At 51.0% G+C, this 26,975-nt stretch overlaps 2 protein-coding genes across 3 annotated transcripts; both read right to left on the minus strand.

Annotated features, from left to right (window-relative positions):
• Positions 1-285: 285 nt before the first annotated feature.
• On the minus strand, positions 286-26,482 carry CLIP3 (CAP-Gly domain containing linker protein 3). 2 transcript variants are annotated; one of them, XM_036068052.2, is made up of 15 exons: positions 26,345-26,482; positions 25,549-25,677; positions 11,561-11,785; positions 8,434-8,573; positions 8,256-8,349; positions 7,883-8,044; positions 7,407-7,525; positions 6,674-6,910; positions 4,222-4,357; positions 3,968-4,096; positions 3,174-3,317; positions 2,972-3,095; positions 2,703-2,767; positions 2,237-2,309; positions 286-1,841 (listed from the first exon to the last, which is right to left on the minus strand). In XM_036068052.2, exons 3-15 carry the CDS (start codon positions 11,724-11,726, stop codon positions 1,787-1,789), a joined length of 1,644 nt encoding a protein of 547 aa, XP_035923945.2. In that variant the 5' UTR covers positions 11,727-11,785; positions 25,549-25,677; positions 26,345-26,482; the 3' UTR covers positions 286-1,786. The 2 variants fall into 2 exon arrangements, with proteins under 2 accessions (XP_035923945.2, XP_035923944.2); XM_036068051.2 differs by lacking the exons at positions 25,549-25,677; positions 26,345-26,482 and adding an exon at positions 12,111-12,265.
• Positions 14,750-26,427, minus strand: THAP8 (THAP domain containing 8). The gene is given in 5 exon segments (XM_036068096.2): positions 14,750-15,282; positions 16,552-16,797; positions 16,800-16,884; positions 17,131-17,341; positions 26,345-26,427. Coding segments are annotated over 5 exon segments (732 nt in total). The 3' UTR covers positions 14,750-15,175.
• Positions 26,483-26,975: the final 493 nt, after the last annotated feature.

A 26,975-nucleotide genomic window follows, 5' to 3' on the forward strand; every position in this document is an offset into this window, starting at 1 on the left:
GGAGACGGGTCTTCATCAGGCACCGACCAATCAGGCTCCAGGACCCTGCCAGTTCTCACTGCGGAGGGGGCCCCAGATGGGAGGGGTAGCCTTGGAAGGGGCCAGATGGGAAGGGAGGCGGCCGCAAGCAGACAAGACTGTTAGAACGACTTCCCGCAGGCTAAATCATTCCGTGCCCATTCCACAGGGAAGCTAGACTGAAGGAAGGACTTCCTCTCTCGTCCTCCCCCGGCAAGGGTCCAGAGGCAAGCCCACAACTCCCCAAACACTGACCTGACGCAGACAAGCCATAGAAACGTCTTTATTGAAGGGGATAGGGGTCATGCTGAGTTTGGGGACATGCAGTGAAGGGGCAGTCGTGAGCTGTCCTTGCTGGTCAGGGCCCCAGGTCCACCCTAGACCCCCTGGGCCTTTAGGTTCTCCCTCAGGCTGTTGGTCTGGCCCGGGTGCTGTGAGGTCCTTTGGGGCCAGTGACTCAGATTTGGTGTTTTGGACCTGTGACCAGAACGTAGACTGAAATAGGGGGTCCAGGATTTGGGATCCCCTCAAGGCCTTGGGGCCCTTCATGTATCAGAGATGGAGGCTTTAGGATTTGGGGTTCCCTGGGGGCTGGGGCTCTTTGCATTTGGGTATCTTGAGATACATCGACTCAGGGCATTGAAGTGCTCTGGTTTCCAGGGATGAGAATTCCTGTTTGGGGTCTCCTGGTGCCTATGAATAGGGCTTGAGGTGCCCTGGGAGCCCGGGATGCATATCCTGACTGCAATCTCCTCCATCCCAGGCACAAGGACCTCCATGATTGGGGTTTCCTGGGGGCTTGGGATTGAATTTTTAAATTTGGGATTCCCTGGGGATTTGGGGATTCCATGATTTGAGGATCCTGGGAGTTAGGGCCTTAGGGTCCTCTAGGGGCTGTAGGACTTGGGGGCACAGGGGAATTTGGGACATGTACTCTGGGGTTTGGGATCCCCAGAGTCCCAGAATGGGGCCTCCAAATTTTGGGGTCCCCCAAAGGGGGAAGTCATTACTTAAAAAATAGAGAATTTTCTGGGAGCCTGGCCAGCACAGGGGCTGTGGGCCGTGTGGGGTGGGCTTCATACAAGGCACTGGGGGTTTCTTGAGGGCGCAGAGGGTAGGAAGACTTAGGGGTCCTGTAATTAGCACTTCCAGGACTGTTTTGGTGTCTGTAAATTGGGGGTGAGAGTGGGCTAGTTAATGTGGGTCTCTTCTTGAGGGGTAAGAGCAGGGATTTGTTAATGTAGGTATCTCTGATTGCAGTGTAAGCTTTTGGGGTGACCATGGGGGTCACAACATCTTGAGGGAACTGATGTTAAATGTAGTTGTTACTCTGTTGCTCTGGAGGTACGACCTGTGTTTATTTCAAAGGGATTTGATGGGGGGGGGTGTCTTTGTTATGGGGGAGGGTTCTGATCCAGTGATGAATGACTCAGGAATGTTCTGCTCTGGAGCATGATGTAGAGGTCACCATCATTTGAGGTGATGTGGAAATATGTTACTGGGGGGTCTGCTCTGGGGGTTGGGGACAGGGACTAGCCTGAAGGTGCTACACTCAGGGAATCTCTTTCTGGGTACCATGGGGTCTGTATTTGGGGGTTATCATGAGGGAATCTGTTAATAATGGGGCCTCAGTGATCGAGGGCTGGCTAATGGGGGTCTCTATTCTGGATGTGTTACTGGGAATCTCTATCTCAGGGTGACTCGGGGGCTCCTTGTGTCAGGAGATGCTAGAGGGGACTCTTTGATGCTCTGTCAGGTAGCCAGGCCTCTAAGACTGCATCTCCGCCCTCAGCATCCAGGGAAACCAGCAGCAGAAGAGCAACCTGGAAAGGAGAATCACGTCTGTCACACCTTGCTGCAGGATACGGGAACATCTGGATTAATCACCCCACCCCACCCCCACCCCTGCTCTTCCCCAAGTGTCTGGGATTTGGCCTTTCTGGATTCTGTCTCTACCTGCCTGGCCTATGCCTTCTCAGGCTCCTGTGAAGTGGAAAGTATTCTGCCTCCTCTACCTGCCCCTTAAGAGTGGAAGACACCAGAATTCAGTGTGGGACCTCACTCCCTAAAAACCATTTCTGGGTAAGCTGACTAGTCACAAGTTTTCCTAACCTCTATTTCTAGCCCCAACCAGAAGTCCAGATCCCTATGTCCAATGGCCTTGTGCAACCTCTCCCTGAACATCCCACAGGAGGTGGGCCAAGGGTTGGCTACCCACCTGGAGATGGAGTTCTCTGATGCGATGTCCTTTGGGGTCCGGACTGTCGTGAAAGTGCGTTTGGGTTGTGTCACTGAAGGGAGCACAAGGTTTGGGTGAGGGGATGACAGACCCTCAATACCCAACCAGACTCCTTGTCATTGATACTTATCCATGTCCCCAATACCCACCTGGACCCCACATTTCAATACCCATCTGGATTTCATGTCACTAATATTCCCTGTATCCCGCATACCTACGCATGTCCCCGGTGCCTGCCCAGAGCCTTGTCGTTAACATCCCCATACCCTACCCCCCATAGCACTTATCCTCTTTGGGATCCTGTCTCATCATTTTCCTGGACCCTGTGTCTCCTGTTAAGTACTGGAGAGTCTGTCACCAGCATATACCCGAGAACCCATGACCCTTCCTCCTATCCCCAAACCCTCACCCCTCCTCTACCTCCTACACCCCAGCCCCAGCTCACTTGTCACTTGATGCACTTTTTTGGCTCCGACATTGTCCCCAGGGGGGTCAGTGGATCCACCAATCCTGGGGAGACATGAGAAGAGTGGGAGGGGTCAGAGTCATCAGAAGCCAGGAGAGCTGAACCCACAGGACCTACACAGAAAGAGCTAGAGTGTAGAGGTGGGTAGCCACACTGTCCTGCTGGTCCAAGAGGAAGAGACACCTGAGAGGGGTGGGCAGTCAGGGTTCTGGGAGGTGCCCTGGGTTGGGGTTGGTGTTTGGGCTCACCTCTGAATTCGGGATGCTGGTGCAAAGACTCCATGCCGTGGGGGGCAGGTGAAGTACCGGACACCGAAGACAGAGCCATCATGCTTGCCAGTGGGCTGGTCTAGCTCAATGCCATACCAGTAACCTGCAGCAGCGGGGTGTCAGGCTGTCTCAAGGTCTTGCCTGCCCCCCCACCCCCACCCCGCCAGATCACTGTCCTCACCAGGGGCAAAGTCTGTCTTCCCATAGAAGCGCACAATCCCTTGCTTCTGGCCCGCGACAAGGACTTGGTCTCCAACCTCAGCCTTGGTTCCCTCCCGCTGTTGCAGGCTGCCCAGAGATGGGGATGACGGGGGCTTCTTTTTGCCTGGAGTAAAGGGTACAGGAGAAGGGAGTGGGGTCCCCAGATGCCAGCCCTGGGGACCCCATGCCACCCAGAAAGACCCAAGATAGAAATTCTGTCCTGACTCCAATCAGGAACTCTAGAGCCTTCCCCAGAACCAAGAGGGCTTTGGGCTTGAAACAATCTCAACCGCCAGAAAATTGGGGGGGGGGGGTGTTAGGCCTGAGGGGAAACTGAGTCAAGAACCTGGAGAACCCCAAAATCCTTTCTCAAAGCTGAGGTTATTTGGGCCAAAGGAAAAACTGAGTCACAGAAGTCAGAAGCCCAGAAATTATCCTTTTAAAATGAAGGAAGGAGTTGGGTGTGAAGATAAATCAAGTCACTAAAGCCAGGAACCCCATAGATGCTTCCCTAAAACTGGGGGAAAACCCTTGACCTGAAGGGAGACTAAGTCATAGAAGGCAGACAACCTACAGATCCTTTGAAGAACTGGGTGGGGGGCCAGTACTAAGTCAAAGGAGAAACGGAGTCATAGAAGTGAAGAACTCAGAGATTGTCCTCTGACACAGGAGTTTGGGCCTGAGGAGAAACTGAGTCACCGAAGCTGGGTTACCCGCTGAATATCTCAAATTGGCTTGCCTCACCTTCCTCACCCAGAAGGCTCCCCCTCTGACCTTTGTGTTCCCTGCGGCCTTTGCCAGTGACACGGGAAAAGTCCATCCGAGGAGTCCGAGGTGTGGAGGTGACGGATGAGGGGGGTGCATCCACTACCTTGGAGATCTTGGACACAGAGGCAAAGAGACCTGGGGGGACAGAGCCTGCTCTGGGAGTGGTCCAAGCCTCTGCCCTCTGCCCACCCCCATCACCAGCATCAGAACTACTGAGGGGACCCCACCACCACCCCTTTTGAGCCCCAGGTGGGACTGACCCTGCTTGGGGGGGCAGATGAAATACCGGACACCCCCAACACTGCCATCATTCTTGCCCTCGGGTTCATCCAGCTCCACGCCCACCCACTGGCCACTGGCGAACTCCGTGGTCCCGCAGAACCGAAGTGTGCCCGTCTGAGGAAACAAGGGAGGATATGGTTTGGAGGCGGGGGGTGGGGGGGGTAGGGGGCGGTCCTTGAGAGGCCATGATAGATCCCTGGCACACAAGCAGCATGGAGAGTGGATGAGGGAGCCCTAAGCTCAAATCGGTTTGGACATCACCATTTACTGGCTATATGACTTAACTTCACTGCGCCTCTGTGTCCTCATCTATGATACAGAAACAGAAATCACACCTACCTTATAGGATGGTTATAGAACTGCTCTGTTCAGTGCAGTAAACAGGCATTAGCCACATATAACAATTTAAATGAACTGAAATTAAATTAAAATTTAATTTCCCTGGTTGCACTCACCACATTTCAAGTGCTCAATAGCCACATGTGACTTAATTGGGCAATACACACACAGAGTATTTCCATCCTCACAGATGGAAAGGGCTATTGGACAGGGCTGTCAGAGCCACAGAACAGGGCCTGGTGCTGAGTGAGGGATCAGTGAGTGTTGATTATTATGATCTTGCAGCTTGGGTCCAATGACCTCTTAGGCCTCAGTTTCACCTGTAAAATGGAGATAGCAAAGCACTTCAAAGGCTGGTTGGCTGGTTGAAACATCTGCAATATAGGTAAATTCACTTAGTTGCTGTGAGCCCTCAGTGGGTATGGCTATGATCATCGTGTGAGGCTGCTTCACTCTCCAAGCCCCAGTTCCTTGTCTATAAAATGGGTGAATTAATAGTGCCTGCTTTGGAGGATTGGTGTGGGGATCAGAATAGGACCTGCGATACACAGAGCTCTTGAGATGCACTAAGCCCTATTCTAAGGGTTTTCCGGATTTTAATTAATTTGAGCTTCATACAACTACCTGAGGTGGGTACTGTTATTAGCTCCATTTTAGAGATGAAGAAACTGATACCCTGAGAGGTAGAATCAGTGGCCCCAGGCCCTGCAGCTGGAAAGCAGCAAAGCTGAGATTTGCCTGAGCGTGTGACCACTGTGTTATGCTGTTTCTCTAAGGGGAAGATTGTTATTATTGTTCTTATCTTCAAACAAAAGGTTTCACCTCTCTGAGCCTCTTATAGTCTTCTGGATTGTAAAAGGGGGAGAGTCAACCCATTTTGCTTTCAGAATTGTCACATGGATTAGCTCAGGTACAGAAGGTGTTACAGGTGGGGCTGATGCATGCAGAACCCATGATCAGGAAACACAATGTGACTTTTACGATTTCTCACTGTACAAGCAACGAAATTCAGATTCCTTCCAGTGGCTTGCAGGTCGGGTGTGATCCAGCTCCTGCTGACCTTTCCACTTCACCTTCCTGTCACGCTACCCCTTACCTCCTCTTGGCCTCTGTACCTGCTGTTTCCTCTGCCTCCATGTTGTTGCAGGTGAGCTCCTTCCCCTCTCAGCTCAGCTCAGACATCAGCTCCTCACAGAAGCCTTTGGAGCACCCCAGCTCCAAAACTGACAGCACATGTCCTCAGCCAGGGGCAATTTACTAAATCCAAACATTTTTTTAAGCTAAAAAAAATTTTTTTAAAGTAATCTCAACGTCCAACTCAAATTCATGACCTTGAGATCGAGAGTCACATGCTCTACTGACTGAGCCAGCCAGGCGCCCCTAAATTCAAGCATTTAATGGTTTTCAAAGCCCTTGCTGCTACCAGAAATTATTTTAACGATGGGTTTACTTGACTGGCTGTGTCTCCTTCATCAGAGAAAAAGCTCCACAAGAGTGGGTCTGGGCTCACACAGCCCTTAATTTCCAAGGGCAGCCTGGGTCCAGCATGGAGCCTGAGGGACACCAGATAAAGAAATCAAAGCTGGAATACCTGGATGAATAAAGATTCTCTCTGCCCTCTGGGCATTTGTACCTGCTCCCCCTACGTGGGACCCCCCCCTTCCCCTTTTCTTTTCCTGGCTCATCCCTCCTTATCTTCAAGGGGGTGCATCCATCCCATCATACCCCTGATCATTCTGACCTGTCCTTTTTTTCTCCAAAGTACTGACCACTCTGGGAGCAGAGGTGGGCCCTCACTGGGGCCCACAAGGCCCAGGGGAACTCACAGGTGCAGAGCTGCACTGATCACTCTGCTTGTGCTTCCTGGTGACAGCCATGACTGTTCTGGGCTGTCCCTGTCAGGTGACAGATCTGTCTTACCTCCCTGGACCGAGAGCTCAGCCCAGGGTGGGGCACAAAGGAAGCACTCACAGAACAACTGTGGGAATGATTGGGAGGGTGGGTGGCCAAAGGAGAGGGTCTACACTCTGTCCAAGGACCCAGCTCTGAGGCATGGAGGCCTGCCCTCCCCACCTTTCCCCAGTCTCTGACCTTCTGGCCATCCAGCAGCACGCGGTCTCCCAGGCGCAGGCCCAGTGCACTGAGCATGAGATTGCCCGGGACGTTGTCATAGTTGGGTAGCGTGACCTTGGGGAGGGCACAGGAGAGTGGCACAGCCTCCTCCAGCAGGGTTCGCAGCTCCTTGGCCACGAGTGCTGCCTCTGCCTTATCCAGGGACATGTCCATGGGGTCTGGGACCACCTCCGCTGGCACCTGTCCCTTTCGGTTCTGGGGGCCAATGGGAAGAAAGGAAGTGAGGATTCGGGGCACAGGCTGAACCTCCGCTGAGCCCATGCTCCCAGAGACCCCAGTCTAGGTAAAGCCATGGTAGAACTAGGTCAGACCCTAGGCCAACATGGGAATAAGAAGGGGTGAGGCACTGAGGTATAGACCATGTCCCCCAGGAAATCCACCCTCAACCTAAGGCTAGGGATCCCAAGTAATTGAGGGTGGAACTAGGGGTGGAGCCAAGGGAATGAAGGTCACACTTCAGTCTCTGGGTCATGATCTTAGGGAAGCCATGCCCTGGAAATCCCAAGCCTGGAATGGGACCATGTGATGGTAAATACCAGCTATCACTTCATTTGTTGAATGTACAAATGATTTTTGTAATGAGCTTCCAGAAACGCAAGCGGTCCTGGCCCCCCTCATCCTCTGCTGGCCGGGAAAGGGTGGGGAAGGAAGGAGAAGGGAGACACTGGGGGCTGGGCCAGGGGTGCAGTACCCGCAGCGCCGGGTTGGCACCATGCTCCAGCAAACATTTGGCTGCACCCAGGCACAGGTTGGAGGCAGCGATGTGCAGGGCTGAGCCGTGGTTGAAGTCACTGCATGTGGAGTTCACCACTGGGTTGTGGGCGAGAGGAGGGTTCCGGATGAGTGGCCTCAGCACCCCGCCTGGCCCCCAACACCACCTTACAGCCTCCCCAAGTCCATCTCACAACCCGCAGGCCCCAGTGCCTCCCATGGCCTCGCATGCAGAGCCCCGCCCCTCCCAACCAGTTCCTGCTCAGCCCTGGGGATGGGTCACGGATGCCTGGGCCCCGTCTCCCACACCTCTTGCCTCCAACCTACCACTATCTCCTCGGATCCCGGTCCCCTCACCCTTCCCCCACCTCCTCCCCCAAACACACCCTCCTCCTGCTTCCAGCCTCCTCCTTAGCCTGGGTCCCATCCCCTCCCAGCCCAGACCCTCCCACTCACCTCTTGGCCGTGCGCCCTTCAGCAGCACGCGCACCAGGTCGGGCACATCGAAGTAGGCAGCGTAGTGAAGCGCGTTCATGTTGGTCCAGCGGCTGCGCAGCGTTACATCAGCGCCCAATGTCAGCAGCTGCTGCGAAAGGCGCACAGCCGCAGCGGGGTCCCCTGCGCAACAGCCCAGCTCAACTTGTGTCCCCTCCTCCAGAGCCTGGGCCCAAGGCATGGGGAAGGCCCTGGGCCTCAGGGACTGCGCTTCGGCATCTTAGGCTGTGGATTCAGGGTGGCGGTCTGAAGGCCGGGATTCTGAGTGGTTTTGAGGGTGTCCAGTCTGGGGGCCTAGGTGCGGGGGCTCGTGCTTTGGGGGTTTGGACCTTACCAACTCCGTGGGCCCCAGCCTTGCACGCATAGTGGAGCAGTGTCATGTCGGTCAGCCCATCACGATCATTCACGTGGCAGCCTCGACGCAGAATCTGGGAGAACCGGGGTCCAGAGAGGTTTACCCAAACATGTGAGGGACCCTATCCTCTCCCTCCCTGGCTTCCCAAGTATCTTACCTCGTTGCCGATGACGTCGATCTTGTGTTGGACTTGGGGCACCCACTGGCGCACAATGGCGAACAGTTCAGGGATGGTGGTCTGGGGGTCAAAGAGAATCTCCTGGCACGCCGGGTCATTGGGATCGAAGAATGTGAAGGCTAGGGTAGTAAGAGGTCCAAAGTCACCCCAGGCAAGCTGACCCCCTCTTTCCATCCTGAGGCAGGGCAGCTCTAGGCCTTTGCCTTTAAGATCCTCTAATGCATGGTCTCAAACCATATGGTGCACGAGCCACAGGCATTTTCTCTGTGGCCAGCATGAGGCTTCAAGATCAGGAGGTTTCACATCAAACTCTGGATGCCTCAGGTGTCTTGCAAAGTTGGAAGATCCAACAATCCTACAGAGCAGCAAACTCCACTCCTTGAAACAAGAGTGTGGAAGGAGTGTGGTATTTTGAGTCTGCACGTGCCCCCCACCCTGGGGGTTGGGGCCTGGGGGGGGGGGTCACTGCTCTAGTGCACTACGGCCCTGGCACAGAATGGGCACAGTTTGGCTAAATCTCAAGTAAAAAGGCCAGAAAAACCTGGTTTTTAAGAAAAATCTCAATTTTTCAAATACCGTGCAGTACACATTAAAATGTACCCATGCGCAGGATCCAACCTGCAGCCAGCCAGGGTGGGAGTCTAGAGGAACTTGCATCTCCCCCGACCAGGCTCTGATGACTGGTGCTCTCTGTAGTATTGTCAACACTTGGCACAGGGCCTGGCCCAAGGCAGGAGCTCGGCGCGTACTGAATGAATGAGGAAATGAACACCTGGATGTCACACAGCCCGGGAAAGGGCCACAGACACCGCGTCTCCAGGAATCAGCCTGTGTGCTCCTTTTGAAACTCCAGTCACGTCACAGCCCTCCTTGGCTCAGGACCCGGCCCTGGCTTCCCCCGACACACTCTAAGTACTGACCACTGTCCTCCCCGCAGCCCACAAGCCCTGCACAAACTGGCCTCGTCTGTTCTCTGCCCTCTCCCCCTCACCCAGCCACACTGACTCCTTCTGTCCTCCCAACACGCCAGGCAAATTCCTGTCTCAGTGGCTTTGCACTTGCTGTTTTGCTTGCCTGGGACAGTGTTTTCCCCAAGCCTTCTCGGGGCTTTGCAGGCTTTACTCCAATGTCACCTCTTCAGGGAGGCCTCCCCAGACTACCCTGTGTAAATCAGCGCCTGTGCCCTTCTCCATCCCGGGCCCTTTATTCTTTCTTTAATCACAGCATATCCCACTACTTAACATTAACTTGTTTGCTCCTTCCTTCCCGTTCTCCCTCCCTCTTTTCCTATTTCTCTTCTTCCCTCTTTTTTCCTCTTTTCCTCTCTCACGTGTCTCCCTCACTAGGATGTAAGCACTACGTTTCCGTGCTGTCTGCTCACTCCCTGCCCCCCAAGGCCCACCACCGTGGCTGGCAGGCAGTAGGTGCTCAATCAATGTCTGCTGAATTAATTGCACACATTTAATACACAAATACACAAGTTCTTCACCGAGTCCACCTTAGCCCTCTCTCTCTCCTAGACCACATTTCCAGATTCCTTCATGTTCTGTGACCAAACCCTCCTCGTTCTACGAGCAAGATTCTGAGGGAGGCGGGGGTGGGGCACAGGGAGCAGCGTACACCCTCTGACTTCCCACCAGGCCACAGGCCCCAGCCACATCTAGCTACATTTCCAAATGCGATTTCCAGTTTCCTGGCATGGATTCCCTGCACCGGACACCCAGATAACGTTCTTATTTTTCTACCAGACTGAGCTCAACTTGGAGCCTCTCTGACCCACCTCTAGCGGGTGATATGGTCACAGAGGCCATCCCTCCTGCCCTATCCTAGCGACGCCAGCTCTTTGAACCTGGTGTCTAGTTTCTGAACTTACAGCTGCTGGGGATTCCCAGCCAACATCTTCTAAAAGCCCCCTCCACCCTCTGTATCCAGTAGCCAGAGGGAACTTTTAAAAATATAAATCAAAAATATAAATCAGATCCACCACTCCACTGCTTTTAAGTATCTCCCTACCAACTGCTCTCCCTTCATCACACTTATTCAATGTCCTCACAGTAGCCCCTAAGGCCCTCCAAGATCTCGTCATTGCCAAACCCTCACCTCAACTCCCATCACTCCTAACTACAGCTCCAGGATGGTCTTCTGTTCCTGCCTCAGGGCTTTTGCACTTGGTGCTCACAGCCGGGAACTATCTTTCTCCAGCTCTCCTACAGCTGATTCCTCCTCATGCTCTGGGCTTCAGCCTAAATGCCACCATAATCAGAAAGACCCACTCTGACCACTCCATCTCAAGGTGCTGCCCCCCTATTATATGTCCCTCTTTTATTTCTTTTATTTTCTTCCATAGCATTCACTCCATCTGAACTTATCAGATTTAACTATTACTTGCTCCCTCCTGAGAACAGGGATCATGCCTGGATCACTCACCATTAAATCTGTCACCCAGAATAAGGCTTGCCACAGAGTAGTAGCAATGGATAAATTTGCTTGGTGAATGATTAGACACTTCCAGGTTCTCCAAGAGGCCATCCTCCCTGCTCCCCAACTTCCTACCTCAGAGCCTTTACTCCTGCAGTTATCTCTCTGGGTATTCCCTTCCCCTGGCCCTTTCCCTCGTTAAACCCCAATTCATCCTTGGGTCTTCCTCAAATGCTACCTCCTCATGGAAACCATGTCTTAAAAAGGTCCTGCAGCATCCGATTCTTGGCAAACACAATTCTCATCATGTCTTGTAATTATATATTTATATTATATTACATTGTTATCTGTGTAAGTTGTCATTGAGGCCTGTAAGTTCTCTCAGGGCAAAGACTGGGTCTGTGTGGCTCCATGCTTTGCTCCAAGCTCCTAGCATAGAGCCAGGTCCATGACAGGCTTTCAGTAAATGTTTGTTGAATGACTGAATGATGTGTCATGAATCAAAGATTAGGATTATTCCAATTGCATTCTCCAACGGATGAATGAATAAATTAATGAAGGGGGGGTCCAAGGGCCAAGACTCCCCTGGACCACTTTCAAAGCCCCCAGAATCACCAGCAGAGCTCAGCCCAACCTCCCTGGCCACCCAAGGCTCCAGACCAAATTGCAGGGTGGGGAGGGTGGTTACCGTAGTCCTTGGGGAGGGGGGCAGGTGCTGAGGGGTGCACAACAGGCTTCTGCCGGCGCTCCTGGGTGGGGCTGGGGGCCTCGGGGACCAGCTCATCCTCCTCCTCCTCTTCTTCTTCCTCCCCCCGGAGTGGAGGGGCCATCGGAGCGGGATCTGTCTTAGTCATAGTCTTCAATGGCCCTCCGGGGGGTGGGTGCAGAGTTGGGGGCGGCTTTCAGGCAAATCCTGGAGACAGCGGTCAGTTAGAGAGAGCGCCTCACAGGGTCCAGGGTCTAAGCCCCCAAAAGCTCCCAGAAGCTCCAAGGCCCCCAGTGGCTCCCACGCCCCCAACTCTGGATTTTGGGCAATCATAGCGACGGCCATTACCCCTCAGAGGACCCTGGTATGTGGGCCCAGCGCCTAGCACTTCCCCCAGGTCCAGCCCCCCATTCTTCTCCTCCCGCGTCAGGCTCCTCAGTCTAGGCCGCCCCCTCCCCGGGTTTGTTTATCTCGGGAAGCAGGATGCTTCGCCCCTCCCCTTCTCCGCGGGCCTCTCCTCTACCCATCTTACCTGGGGCGGATGGGGCTGAAGACCAAAGCTGAGACTGGGGAGACTGGAGTAATGGGGTGTCAGTGTCCGGGGAAGTGATGGGGGAGCAGAGAGAGACAGAAGGGGACGAGGCCCAGACGCCGACAGGGGATGGGGGTGGAGAGGGAGGGGCGCGGACGGCGCATGCGCAATGTTACCCCCAACCGGGCGCGGGGGCGGAGATACTGGGAGGCTCCTCGCTTTGATGAAAAGACTTGAGGCAGCGTCGGGAAGGGGAGAGACACGGAGGATGGGGAGAGAAAGAAGAGATGGTCACGAAAAAGGATGTGAGACATCAAAACAGAGAGAGATGAAGCAGAAACAAGGGCAAAAGGAGAGGAATGGGAAAGCGGGCCCAGTTCTTTTTTGTGCATACCCCTGGGATGGAGGCTTCCCGCAGGCCCGCAAACCAGGCCAGTTAGGGCAGGGGTCTTGGTGTGGTGGTGATGACGTTTTCTCTCTCTGAGGTCTCAGACCTAACCCCTTCTCCATGCTCACCGCATATAAAGGGTGTCTCAGAGGGATGATTTTGTAGACTCCTTTCATCCTCTTTGGTCATCAGTCATCATGGTTATCATCACAGAGTGCTCACAGAGCACTTACCAGGCTCAGAGAGGTTAAGCCACTTGCCCAAGGGCACACAGCAAATAGGTGATGGAGCTAAGACTTGAAACCAGACAGCCTGGCTGCAGAGTCTGGGTTTTTAATCACCATGCTACATGGCTGTAGCAGTGTCTAGGGGCAGAGCTGCCAAAGAACCTGTCTAAACCTGAATATCCCCCAAAAAGACCTGGAGCCAGCCCAGGGTCCAGGCCTTCCTGGCTCCTTCATCTTGGTTTGGCTGTCACGCCTGCCTGGCTGTGGCCTGCACTGCCCACAACCCCAGCCCAAAGAGGACTGGGTGACTTTGCCTTCCACCCTTCATCCTTCTAATGGTCAGGGCTGGTAAGTTCCATCTCCAAAATATTCTTTCCAGAATTTCGTCCCTCACCCCCTCACCCCACACGCAGGCCCTCATCCTGGTCTTTCCGTCATCCTCTCCCACCTGGACTATGACAGCAGCCTCTTCCCTGTTCTCCCTCATCCCTTACCCCACAACTTGCTCCCTATAATGCAGCCACAGGGACCTAATACACCCCCATCAGGGCCCTCCTCGACTCGGAGACATCTGCTTGCTGCACCTCATTCTAGATTAAAAACCAATGTTCTCAACCGCAGCCCACAAGGCCCTAGGTGAAATTTCCCCCATCATCTCTCCAACATCTCTCACTCTCCCCCAAATCTACTGCACTACACTGGCTTCCTTGCTCCTCCTCAGTGCAGGACCTTTGCACTGACCTTTCCTTCTGCCCAGAATGTTCCTCCCCCAGACACTTGGTTCCCTCTCTCCCCTCATTTAGGATTTTACTTATTGGCACCTTCTCTGCTCTAAAATTGCACCCCCCCCACACATACACTCCCTCCCCTGCTTCAGTTTTTGCCATAGCAACACCGCCTTCCTCCAGCTGACCCCCTGGATGTTGGGCATTTCCAGGGGCTGTTCTTCTCCCTGGAGCATCCAGCCTGTATGCCTCCACACCAGGTCTTCTCATCCAGGTGTCTGCTCAAACGCTGTCTCCTTAGAGAGTCCTCTTCATCCATCCATCCACCACCCCCACCCCATTACATTTTCATTTAGTCTTTACAGCGCTTATCACAATCTGAAATTATCTTGTTTATTAGTTTACTCAAGCAGAATAGGAGCACTATGAGGGCAGGATTTTATTGGCTGTGTTCACTGTTATATACCCAGCTCAGCACCATACTTGGCAAAGGATATGAGGGGCTCTTCAGAACCAGGTACTACTCTCCCCAAATAAACAATCCTTGTTCTGCTTCGAGACTGTTTTACTGACTGCAAAGGTTCAAGCTAGGGGTAGCAGGAACCTGGCACCAAGGGGAATAAGGATTGATGGGGCTTGGGCCCAGGTCAGCCCCAAGGTTCAAGAGGTCCGTAGAAGGGGGTGCTTGGAGCCAGGCCCTTGCGGGAGGTGCTACAATGGCCCAGGCATGGGTGGTGGGGCTAGGCAGGCCCATGTATGAGGACTATCTCTTCCTTTGTTTTGTTTTTTTTTTTAAAGATTTTATTTGACAGAGAAAGACACAGTGAGAGAGGGAACACAAGCAGGGGGAGTGGGAGAGGGAGAAGCAGGCCTCCCACCGAGCAGGGAGCCCCATGTGGGGCTTGATCCCGGGACCCCGGGACCATGACCTGAGCCGAAGGCAGCCGCCTACCGACTGAGCCAGCCAGGCACCCCTCTTCGTTTTCTGTCATCTGTCCCACAACATTATCTGTCCTGGTCCTTATGCACTGGGGGTCTCAGTGTCCAGGAGCTCAGGCTTCGCATCCAGTGTGGGAGGTGCAGGACTCTGGGCAATGACCACAGCTATGTCAGGCCCTCCACAGATGATGGGATTCCTCACGTCCAGGGAGCTGGGCAGTCCCAGACAAAGAAGTGATAGAGATGGAGAACATAGGGGAAAGAGGGGAGGGCAGGAGAGAGGGCAGAGAGGACGGGGGAAGAAATGATGAAGAATAGGGAGGCCAAGGTGGGAGGGGGATGTCAGGGAACACAGAGAGATGTGGGCAGAGAGATTTGTGGGGAGACGGGAAGAGATGTGAGGCCAGAGAGACATTCGTGGGGGGAATAAAGAAATATGGGGACAGAGGAAAATGTGGGGGACATGGAGAGACAGATATGGAGATAGGCCAAACAAAGAGGAAGACAGAGAGGGACAGTGATATGAGGGACACAGAAAGATGCAGGTGAAGAGAGCAGTGGGGAAATGGGGAGACAGATAGGAGGGCAGAGAGATGGGGCAGCAGAAACATAAAGATGAATGTGGGAAGAGAGAAGGACATGGAAAAATAGGATTGAATGGGGGCAGTGGAGGCAGAGAGAGACACTGTCAGCCCAGGGGCCCTGGCAGGCTTCATGAAGAGTCCCAGGCCTGAGTTGGAGCTCTGTCCCTGCTCTTCTGTATGTCTCCTTTATGCCCCAGCATGGTCAGGCCATCGTCTCAAACACAGAGCGTCCAGGGGCAGTCACATTGCAGTTCCGGCTGACTGCTACTAGCTGCGAATACGAACCCAGTGCTGCTACATCTGCTGAGCCTTCAGGAAAGACCAAAAATTATTTTAAAACACTGTTGTTGAGGCCAGAAAAAATCCTATCTGTGAGCCATGTCCAACCCATTGGCTGTCAGGCTGAGACACCTTAGCTACAGGGCTACTTTGGGGGGCTCCTTTTTGTTTAAAGACCCTTTTCTTTTTTAAGATTTTATTTATTTGAGAGAGAGACAGAGAGAGAGTGAGAGAGAGAGAACATGAGTGGGGAGAGGGGCAGAAGGAGAAGCAGGGTCCCTGCTGAGCAGGGAGTCCAATGAGGGGCTCGATCCTGAGACTGAGGGATCATGACCTGAGCCAAAGGCAGATTGTTTAACCCACTGAGCCACCCAGGCATCCCGGAGGGGCTCCTTTCTGAAACCCCTTCCCACTTCTCTTGTCCAGCCAGGGCTGAGAGCCCTGGGACCTCAAACTTGGCTCTGGGGGTTTTAAGCAGGGAAAAGTCCTGGTCAAACTGATTCTTCAAGACAGGATACCCTCCTCCAATACTCAGTAGTAAGATACAGGAGCAAAAGGGTCTTTAGATGGGGTCGGGGAGACTCTAGGAGATAGGCTGCAAACTCAAGCTCTATTAGGAGCCAGGCAAGGAGCTCTCCAACAGGAGAGAGCTAGCCTTCTGTGCAGTCAGACACCTGGTTCGAATCCTGGTTCTGCAACTTCCTGGCTGCCTGACTTTGGGCAAGTGACTGTAGCATCCTGGCACCTGTTTTTTCATCTGAAAAATGGGGACCAGAGCCGCATCAAAGTCATAGTGAGTTTTCAGTAAGTTATTAATGCTGCCTGGCAGAGAGTAAGGGCTCCTTAAATATTATTAATAAATAGAGCAGCCATTACCCTGCTCTGACCAATAGTTGGTAGGCGTTGCCAGATGGACTCTTTTCAAGACAAGCCAGAAACTTGGAAACATGAGTGAAATGTTCTGACTTTTAAATACTGGACTCTAGTTTAAACGAAAATACATATGGGGGCGCCTGGGTGGCTCAGTCATTAAGCATCTGCCTTCGGCTCAGGTCATGATCCCAGGGTCCTGGGATCGAGTCCCACATCGGGCTCCCTGCTCAGCGGGAAGCCTGCTTCTCCCTCTCCCACTCCCCCTACTTGTATTCCCTCTCTTGCTGTCTCTCTCTCAAAAAATAAATAACATCTTGAAAAAAAAAAAAAAGAAAAGAAAATACATATGCTATGGGGGCCAGGTGGCCCCACTCACCAGGCATGGCAGGCCCCGGTGCCCCTAGGTGGCAGGCCCTCCTTGCACACCTGCTGCTCCAGCTGTTCTACAGCCGCAGCTGCCCCTGAGGCTGCTCCTGGCGCCGCTGCAGTCTCCGCTCCCGCCGCTGCAGCGCTCCCAGGACTGCGCCCAGCCTGGCCAGGGGGTGCTGGGCCTGGACTCCAGGCTGTGGCCCGGCAGGAGAGGGGGCAGGGGGGTCAGGAACACGGCGGTCGTGGCCTCAGGGCCTCCGGATGCTGACCCCAGTACCATGAGGTGCACGGGGCCAGGGGCCACGCAGCTGGCCCTGGGGATAGGGGCGTGGCCTCCGGTGGGGAGGGAGGCACGCCTGGCTTCTCAGTGCTTCGGGAACTCTGCTGCCTCTGGAAGACAAGGCATGGGATGGGGGGGGCGGGCACGGGGGCATCAGGGCCAGACTCTGAGGGGTACTGCCCTCAGATAAGGCCAGACCTCAAGGAGGAACTTCCCTCAGGAGGGGAGGGCTAGGGATCAGACTGCAGGAGGGACTTCCCTCAGGAGGGGAGGGCTGGGGATCAGACTCCACGGATTATTTCCAGGTGGGGAAGACTGGGGGTCAGACTCCAGCAGTGGGACCTCCTTTTGCTCACCTTAGCAGGGGGTGCCGGGGAGAAAATGGACAGCACTGCATCAGGCCACAGGTAGCGCACACCCCAGCGATACTGGAAGCGGGACGGTGTGAAGTGCTCACTGCACAGGTGCTGGTGGCAGCTGGGCACCCAGTCCTCGTGGCCCATGTGCTGCAGCCAGTCCCTGATCTCATGACCCTGAGATCATGACCTGAGCAGGTCCAGTGGGAACCTGCCAGGGACCGTGGGGTTACGGGGTCAGCAATATCAGGTGCAGTCCCAGCCCTCTCTGAGGATATGTACACCCAGAGATCTCTGGGCTCCAAACCTCGGTCTCCCCAGGCCAGAAGCTGGCCCTGCCTCCTACCCAGGCTCTCTCTACCACCAAACCGCATCCCCTACTTCAGCTCCACCTTTTAAACACCCAACATCAGCCCACCTCTCCCACCTCTGCTGCCCCTCCCATCCAGCCTTCATCCTCTCCTGGCTGGACTTTTGCAGCAGCCTCCTTCCTGATCTCCCCACCTGTGACCACTCTGCCCTCCCCCACAATCTGTTCCTCCACATGAGCCTGAGAGAGAGTTTATGAAACTGGACAAATCTAGAATGTGTCCACATTCATGCGGGTGGGGGTGGGGTGGGGTGATAGATTAAAAGAGATTTAAGAAACATCCAATTGCAGGTTGTGGACCTCGTCTGCAACAAATCATTCCATAAAAAGACATTTTAACACAGTTGGGGAAAATTGAACATGAATGGGGTATTGGATAGTTGTAAGAAATTAATTTTGCTAGGTATGATAATTGCATTGGTTTATGCTTCTAAAATAGTCATCTATTGGAAAAACATTCTGAAATATTTACAGGTAAAAGAAGTAACATCTGGGATTTACTTTAAAATCATGCATTAAAGATGTAAGTGGGTGGGGGAAGATGGAAAAGATCAGCAAAATGTTGACAACTGGTGAATCTGAGTGACAGATGCATGAGAATCCATTCATATAACTCTATTTTTTGTGTATGCTTGAAAACACCTGTTAAAAGGTTTTTAAACAACTCAACAACAAAAATTAACCCCATTAAAAATGGGCAAAAGACTTGAACAGGTATTTCTCCAAAGAAGATATACAGATGGGCAAAAAGCATATGAAAAGATGCTCAATCTCACTAATCATTAGGGAAATATAACTCAAAACCACCAGATATCACCTCATAACCATTAGAATGGATACTATAAAAGAATCAAAACGGGGGGGGGGGTGCCTGGGTGGCTCAATCGGTTAAGCATCTTCAGGTCAGGTTATGATCTCAGGGTCCTGGGATTGGGCTCCATACTCAGCAGGGAGTCTGCTTGTCCCTCACCCTCTCCACCCCTGCTCATGCTCACGCACTCTCTCTCTCTCAAATAAATAAAATCTTAAAAAAAAAATAATAAAAACTGCGGGGCTCCTGGGTGGCGCAGTCAGTTAAGTGTCTGGCTCTTGGTTTCTGCTCAGGTCATGATCTCAGGGTCATGAAATCAAGCCCCACGTTGGGTTCTGAGCTCAGTGAGGAGTCTGCTAAAAGTTTCTCTCTCCCTCTCCTGCCCCTCTTTGCACTCGTGTGTGTGTGCCCTCTCTCTCTCTCTCAAATAAATAAATAAATCTTTTTTAAAAAAAAATAAAAATTAAAACAAGTGTTGGTGAGGATGTGCAGAAACTGGAATCCTGTGCACTGCTGGTGGGAAATGTAATATGGTGCAGCCACTATGGAAAACAGTATGGTACCTCCTCAAAAAAAGTAAAAATAGAATTACCATATGATCCAGCAATTCTACTTCTAGGTATATACCTAAAAGTATCATTAAGTGGGGTCTCGAAAAGATATTTGCACACTCATGTTCATAACAGCATTATTCACAATAGCCAAAAGCTAGAAGAAACCCAATATCCATCAATGGATGAATGGATAAAGAAAATGTGGTATATGCATACAACAGAATATTATTCTTAAAAAGGAAATTCTTTTTTTTTTTTTTTTTTTAAGATTTTATTTGACAGAGAGAGACACAGCGAAAGAGGGAACACCAGCAGGGGGAATGGGAGAGGGAGAAGCAGGCTTCCTGATGCGGGGCTCGATCCCAGGACCCTGGGACCATGACCTGAGTCGAAGGCAGACACTTAATGACTGAGTCACCCAGGTGCCCCTAAAAAGGAAATTCTGACACATGCTATAATATGGTGAGCCTTGAGGACATGATGGTAAGTGAAATAAGCCAGTCACACACACAAAATATATGAGGTATCTAGAGTAGTCAAATTCATAGAAAAGGAAATAGAACAGTGGTTTCCAGAGGCTGGGGGGAGTAGGAAATTGGGATCTGTTGTTCAACAGGTATAGAGTTTCAGTTTTGCAAGATGACAAAGTTCTGAAGATTGCACAATAATGAGAATATCCTTAATATTACTGAGCTGTATATTCAAAAATGGCCAAGATGGTAGATTTTATATGTATTTTACAATTAAAAATACAAATTAAAAAATTAAAGCTTAAAAAATGAACTAAATAAAAGCTTTCCCTGTGGGAGTGGGTGGGAATCATCTGAGACTCAAGACTGTCCAAGATGAAGATCTCATTTTCCAGCTTCATATGCAGCCAGGGGTGGCCACAAAATTGAGTTCTGGCCAGTCTGTCCTGTGGCGGCTGTCAGCACCTGTGACACATTAAATGTTTATTTTAAGCAGTTAAATTTTGAGATAGTTTGTTATGTGGCATTAGATAACTAAATAGTCAGTCATTCACATTCCACCTGCGCAATACGTTCCATATCTGCCACGTTACTTAATATTTTTCTTAAAATTGACCAACTTTAAAAATGAAACAAAGATACCTCAAAGAGAAACTTTATACCACAACTGAAAATGGAAGATCAGTATCAATTCCGTGAACAGAAGTTGACCAGAAATATAGCTGGATACCTTCATCTGCTGAGGGCTCCGAGGCCCTCTCTCTCTTTGTTAAAAGGGCAGAGTCAGGGGTGATAGAGAGTGGGGGACACCACCATCTATAGGAGTCAAGGTAACAAATTCAGGCACATACACACAAAGGAATACCACACAGCCCTAAAACAGAATGTGGAGGCACTCTATGCACTGACATGCTATTTTCAGGCACATACATTCCATGAAAAAAGCAAAGTTCTAAACAGAGCATATCTGCTTTTAGTAATTGTGTCAGGCTCGGGAACGGCCCCCAAAAGATATCCATGTTCTAATCCCTGGAACCTGTGAATACTACGCTGCACGACAAAAGATGTGATTAAGTTAAGGATCCTGAGATGAGGAAGTCATCCTAGATCGTTCATTTGGGCCCAACATGCAATCGCAAGGGTCCTTGTAAGAGGATGGCCGAGCGGATATTATGACAGATGAAAGAGGAGAAGGTGATGTGACCACAAAGGCAGAGATTGGAGTGACGTGGCCACCAGAAATCGGAAGAGGCAAGAAACAGATTCTCTCCTACAAACAGCCTCGCTGGGAGGTCAACCCTGCCAACACCTTGATTCTGGCCCAGTAAAACTGACTTGCACTTCTGGTCTCCAGAACTGTGAGAGGATAATTTCTGCTGTTTTAAGCCATCAAATTTGTTTCAGTATCCACAGGAAACCAATACAGTGATAAAGGGGGAAATTAGAACACGTTTTCAGATTTGCTTGTATTGCATAAAGAAACTGGAAAAGACACATTAGAAACGAGGTGGGCAGGATGAACAGAGATGGGCATGGGAGCAAGACTTCCCAGCCAAAGGGCCGACAGACAGGGCGGATGGGGGTGCAGCTGGCGAAAGAGAACAAAGGGGCTGACTCAGAATCTGAGCTGTGGCACCCAAAGAGCAGAACCCCAGGGCACCCAGCCAGGAACTCTGGCTGCCACAGTCCTTTTCGCCTGTTTGGGATCCAAATCCTCCCATCAACCCCATTCTGCCTGGACACACACAAGAAACCTCTTGCAGCAGCACTCCCCACCCCCTCCTCCTTGGCAGAGACTGACAAGTGACTACTCCACACCTCCTTTTCTTCTTCCTTACTAACAAAACTCCAACTTTAGTTGAGGTCAGCATGTGCTGTGCTGAAAGAACACCAGGTTCCTTTGTGTAGGTGGGGCCATGTTCTGGCCAGTGAACGCTTTCGTGTTGTGTGAGAAATCTGGGATGGTACCTTAAATGCGAAGGGTCCTCAAATGGATCAGGGCAGTTCAAGGGGCAAAGGAGGAAAGTATCATGAAAACCCTCTTCCTCACTTGGTCTTTTTCTTATGCTCCTTTGTTCCTCTGGATAGCAACACTTTTATAATGGGCAATCTAAAAATCTACTTTAGGGTCACCTGGGTGGCTCAGTCGTTAAGCATCTGCCTTTGGCTCAGGTCATGATCCCAGGGTCCTGGGATCAAGCCTCAGATCAGGCTCCCTGCTCAGTGGGGAGCCTGCTTCTCCCTCTCCCTCTACTGCTCTCCCTGCCTGTGCTCTCTTGCTCCCTCTGTCAAATAAATAAATAAATCTTTTAAAAAATAAAAATTAGGGCGCCTGGGTGGCTCAGTTGGTTAAGCGACTGCCTTCGGCTCAGGTCATGATCCTGGAGTCCCAGGATCGAGTCCCACATCAGGCTCCCTGCTCAGCAGGGAGTCCGCTCCTCCCTCTCATGCTCTCTGTCTCTCATTCTCTCTCTCACAAATAAATACAATCTTTAAAAAAATAAAAAATAAAAAATAAAAATTAAAAAAAAAAATCTACTTTAAGTGGACAGCCAGTGTCTTCCTTTTCTATAGAATAGTGTAGTCTCGTTGGTCATCTTTCTAGATCACGTAGTGGCATACACTGCCAGAAGTCCTTCTTTAAAAAAAAAAGTTAAAATCAATTCAAAATGTTTTCCAGGTGGTTAAATGCCCAGCTAAATTACTACATTTCCCAGTCTTCTTTGTAGTTGGGGGTGACCAATGAGGAAGAACTCACCATTGGGTGGGATTTCTGGGAAGGCTTTATAAAGGGGGCTAACTTAGTTTACAGTTGGAGCCTTTTGCTCTTCCTTCTCTTTTCTTCTTACCAGGTGATGATGGCTGGGGCACTTGGCAGCCATCTTGCACGGAAGCTGCATGCTAAGGATGACAGCACAGAAAGACAGGAACCTCAGCCCTAATGATTGTGAACCTGCCACACAAGTGCTGGTCTGTCAACCTCTGTATTTGTTTTATTTGAGAGAAAAATAAACCCTTGGTGGATTCTATTATTGTTCAAAATATTTGCTGCCCTTCCCCACATGAGGATTACATATCTCTACTGCAGTGACCTGAGGCTTGACATAGACTTGCTTTGGCCAAAGGACTGACAGTGACATGAGCCACTTCTAAATATAGCATTTATGAGGAGCCATTGGGTGATTCTTCCTACTTTCTCTTTTCCCCCTCCTACAAGACCAGCAATATTCTACGCAGGGGAGGCTCCTTCGGCCTGAGTCCCAGGTCAGGATATTGTAGAGTAGGTCCACAAATGGTCTGCAAAAAACATAGCGTGAATGAGAAATAAACCTTTGTTATAGTAAGAGATTTTGTGTCTGTTATTGCAGCATAACTTGACCATGCTGTATCCTATGACCTCCATAATTTTTTTTAAGCCAATAATATTTCACAACTTTCTTACTGCCACCCAAATGCAATTCCTAACTCATAGGCTTCCCATTAGAAATGACTCTCGTATGTTCCGAAAGGGCTGAAAACAGAACTAATGAATGTTTCCTCTGGCTGCCTGGCAGGCTCTTATGTTATTCCCTGGCAGCCACTTCCTTCGATAGGTTTCACCTTGTTCCTTCCTGCCATCCATGCCTTCTCCTGAATCTCCTTAGGAAACAGCTCCTCACCAAACTCTTAACCATGTGACTTCTGCAAGACTGACTTGGGGGTGAGCCTTGAAGTGGAAATGGGCAGCCATTTTGATGAGATTTAAACATAGACATGAACTGATTTTTATAAAGTCATCTGGTTGCTCTGTACAATTGTCATTGTTCTCCTCGTTATTATATGTGAAGCACTTAGAACAGTGCCTGGCATACAATAAGTGCTCTCCAAATAAGTTATTGTTGTTTTTGTAAGGGACGCAGAAGTATAGGCAGGGAGGCCAGCAAGCAGCCATCTCAATGTCTCATTAACAGAGGATGACGGCCTGAACTGTGAGAGCAGAGGTCATGAGAAGTGATCAGGCTGGAAATGTAGGGGCTTTCTGTTATTTCCTAATACTTCAGTTAGGATTTTCCCATTTGCATTTATAACTGTGTTGCCAAGGTGTTAGGGGTTTTGTTGTGATTGATGCAGGGTGGGGATGTGTTTGGAGGGTAAGTCAAAGGATGGGTTGATGGACTGGACGGGGGACAGCAGTGCTGAAGAAAGGATGGGGAGTTACTCCCAGGTTGGGTGTTCAGTTCTTCAATGTTGGACCCTTCACCCATCCATGAGCTCTGTCCGGATAGGAACAAGATCTGTCAGGATCCTCTGTGTCCAGCAGGGGCTTCCTTACTCCAGGAGACACTCAGAGTTGCTGAATTAATAAACAGTACCAGAGTGACATATCTAAAAAAGCAGATCTGGGCACCTGGGTGGCTCAGTTGGTTAAGCAACTGCCTTTGGCTCAGGTCATGATCCTGGAGTCCCTGGATCGAGTCCCGCATCGGGCTCCCTGCTCGGCAGGGAGTCTGCCTTCTCCCTCTGACCCTCCCGACCCTCCCCCCTCTCATGTGCTCTCTCTCTCTCAGTCTCTCTCTCTCAAATAAATAAATAAAATCTTTAAAAAAAAAAAAATTAAATTAAAAAAAATAAAAACGCAAATCTGGACGCACTGATTTAGGTTTAAAGACCCCTCTGCATTACTCCTATTCTGCACCAGGGTCCCTCAAGGGACACGGATTGCTGGGTTTCCTCGGGGAGGCCATCTGAAATGCATTAATGAAATTCATCCAACAAATATTTACTGAGCACCCACTATGTGCCAGGCGCTGTTTTTTTTTTTTTTTTTTTAAGATTTTATTATTTATTTGACAGAGAGAGACATAGCGAGAGAGGGAACACAAGCTGGGGGAGTGGGAGAGGGAGAAGCAGGCTTCCCGCTGAGCAGGGAGACCGATGCGGGGCTCGATCCCAGGACCCTAGGACCATGACCTGAGCCAAAGGCAGACACTTAACGACTGAGCCACCCAGGCGCCCCTATGCCAGGCACTGTTTGAGGGCTGGGGAAATAACAGAGAACAAGACAGAGAAAAATCTCTGCCTTCATGGAGCTGACATTCTAGTGGGGGAGTCAATACATGAATACATCAAATATGTGATATGCCAGATAGTGATAAGCATTAAAAGGAAAAATAAAGGAGAGAGTTATTATTTTACCTTGAGTGGTGACCATAAAGGTAAGACCTTTCCAGGCAGAAGGAAAAGCACAAGCAAAGTCCCTGGGGCAACAGTGTGCCTGGCATGCTAGGGGGACACAGAGTTACCAGTGACACTAGAACATAGTGGTAAGGTGCAGGAGGAAGGAAATGAGCTCATACAGATATTGGGGATCCAGCTCCTGTAGGGTTTTGTAGGGCTTTCTGTCTGCTCCAGTCTCACCATTTTGTCTTTTATAGAGCAAGGTGGGAGCCAGGGGAGGATCTGAACAGAGGAGGACTCTGATCTGACTCAGGGGTACACAGGTTCCCTGTGACTGTGTGTGGGGATCAGAGTGTGGGAGTGGGCTGACCGACGAAGAGGCTACTAAAATAGTGCAGTCAGGAGATGGTAATAGTCAGAACCAGAATACAGACAGAGAAGAGGGTCAGAAGTGGTCAATTCTGGATATATTTTAAAGGGAGAGGGGCGCCTGGGTGGCTCAGTCGTTAAGCGTCTGCCTTCGGCTCACCTAGGGTCCTGGGATCGGGCCCCGCATCGGGCTCCCTGCTCGGCGGGGAGCCTGCTTCTCCCTCTCCCACTCCCCCTGCTTGTGTTCCCTCTCTCGCTGTGTCTCTCTCTGTCAAATAAATAAAATCTTTAAAAAAAATAAAAATAAATAATAAAGGGAGAGCCAACAGGATCTGCTGATGGACTGGATGAGGAATGCGTCCCGGCCCATTTAGACTAAGGCCACCAGGGACACACCTGTAGTCCAACAGAGTCAGGTTTATTTACCATGGCAATGAGGGAAACTGCACACTGGAGGTACTATGAGGAGTCTCACCCAACAAAGGAAAAGACAGGTTATTATTTGGATTTGAGAGAAGGGTGAATTTTAGGTGAAATGTAAATGAAATTGTTTGGATAAGCTTAAAGCAAAACAGAACTGTGTGGATAGATATTAGGTCTGGATTGTGAAGTGAGTCCAGGGTCCTGTCTCCTTGAAAGCAATAAAGTTTAGGTAGATGTGGAAAACTGTGTCCAGAAATGCCTTACCTGAAGCTCTGCACCTGGACAGAAGCGACTGAGGTTGCTTCTCAGTGTCAAAGTGACAACTCCTTCAGGCATTAAGTGAGATGTTTCATTTTTCCTGATATAACTCCAAATGGCGAAGTTTAGGACAGCCTATGATTTTAGAGAACAAAGTTTCCTAGTAAAAAAGCAGCAGTCACTCAAAGGGGAATTTTTTTTTTCACTTTACATCTGCAGCATGTCCCTGAGAAAAATATAGAAATATTTTTCCTATTAACTCTTCAGCCAGACTTTCCCGTGTCTTTTATTTCAGCCGGGGAATAAATGGGAAGACAGATTTTTTTTTTTTTTTTAACAATTCAAGCTAATTTTTACTTTCTCAAGTGCGAGGAAAGAAAAGAGGTAGGGATGACTCTAAGGTTGCCAGCCTGAACAACAGGAAAGATGCAGGAAGCTCTTAACTGAAATAGGAAAGGTTGTGGAAGGTTTGGGAGACAAGATCAGATCAGGAGCTCAGTTTCGGATGTTTTACGTTTGAGATACCTCAAATTCGTGGAGGTAACGAGTGGGCAGTTTTAGGCTCCTCCCTCCACAGTCCCACTTCTCACGCTCGCCCCTTTCACTACCTGTAGTTAATCGTCTACCCCTGCGCTTTAACACATCTGCACCTTCGCCTGTGCCGTATCTAGTGCTGAGAAGACCGTCTCTTCACTTTGCTAGCCTTACTTCTAGACACCTGCAAGCTGGACCAGGCGCCCGGCACAGCTGCAGTTACCCTCGGGCCCCGCCCCTAGAAGCCCCGCCCCGCCCTTGCGCTCACTTGTAGAAGCTCACAGGGCGGCTGTCAGCGCCCAGTCGGCCCGCAGTGTTGGAGCAGTTCGGAGCCCGGCAGTACTTGGGCATGGCTGTTCGACCCCATTGAGTCCTGCCCAGTCTGCAGTCGTACTTTGGTTCTCGCCGGGCGCCGCCGAACCCCGCCCCGCCCGCTCTCCGCCTGACTCACGTGATGGGCCCTTATGCCTCATCAGGTGCAGGGGAGGGAAGAGAGCGCCTGCGCGCTACGCGCCCAGCCGTGTTACCCGTTACGCCCTGGTCACGTGGCAAATGGGGAACGCCGACGCCTTCGGCGCAAAGCCGGTTCCTAGCCACCCGGACCTTACCACGTGTTGGGGGAGAGGTGGAGTCACGGCTTTTCTGAGCCTGCGCCAAGTGGTCCGTCTCGTTCGGCTCCACCCTACGCTTACATCCGGGTGACTGCCATTGCGTGGGTAGTTGCTCGGGGATGGGGAGTGCAGTAAAAAGCGAACTGGAGGCTTTGGCCTTAGCTACGTAAAAGTTAAAACCTAAATGTCTGGTAATGATAAACACAAACCGCATAAAAAACGCCACTTCCCTTGATCAGGTATCAAGTAAACTAGCTATGGCTCCACCCTGCCATATACTTCGCTCCG

Source organism: Halichoerus grypus, chromosome 15 (genome assembly GCF_964656455.1).
Source record: "Halichoerus grypus chromosome 15, mHalGry1.hap1.1, whole genome shotgun sequence".
Classification (NCBI taxonomy): domain Eukaryota; kingdom Metazoa; phylum Chordata; class Mammalia; order Carnivora; family Phocidae; genus Halichoerus; species Halichoerus grypus.

What these genes read in the sequence shown, in the direction of transcription:
- CLIP3 (XM_036068052.2), bottom strand. Translation starts at nt 11,726, where the DNA reads ATGACTAAGACAGATCCCGCTCCGATGGCCCCTCCACTCCGGGGGGAG. An exon ending in GTGCCAACCCGGCGCTGCGG is followed by an intron (nt 6,911 to 7,406) that starts GTACTGCACCCC and finishes ATTGGCCCCCAG; the next exon opens with AACCGAAAGGGACAGGTGCC. An exon ending in TGCTGCTGGATGGCCAGAAG is followed by an intron (nt 4,358 to 6,673) that starts GTCAGAGACTGG and finishes TTGTTTCCTCAG; the next exon opens with ACGGGCACACTTCGGTTCTG.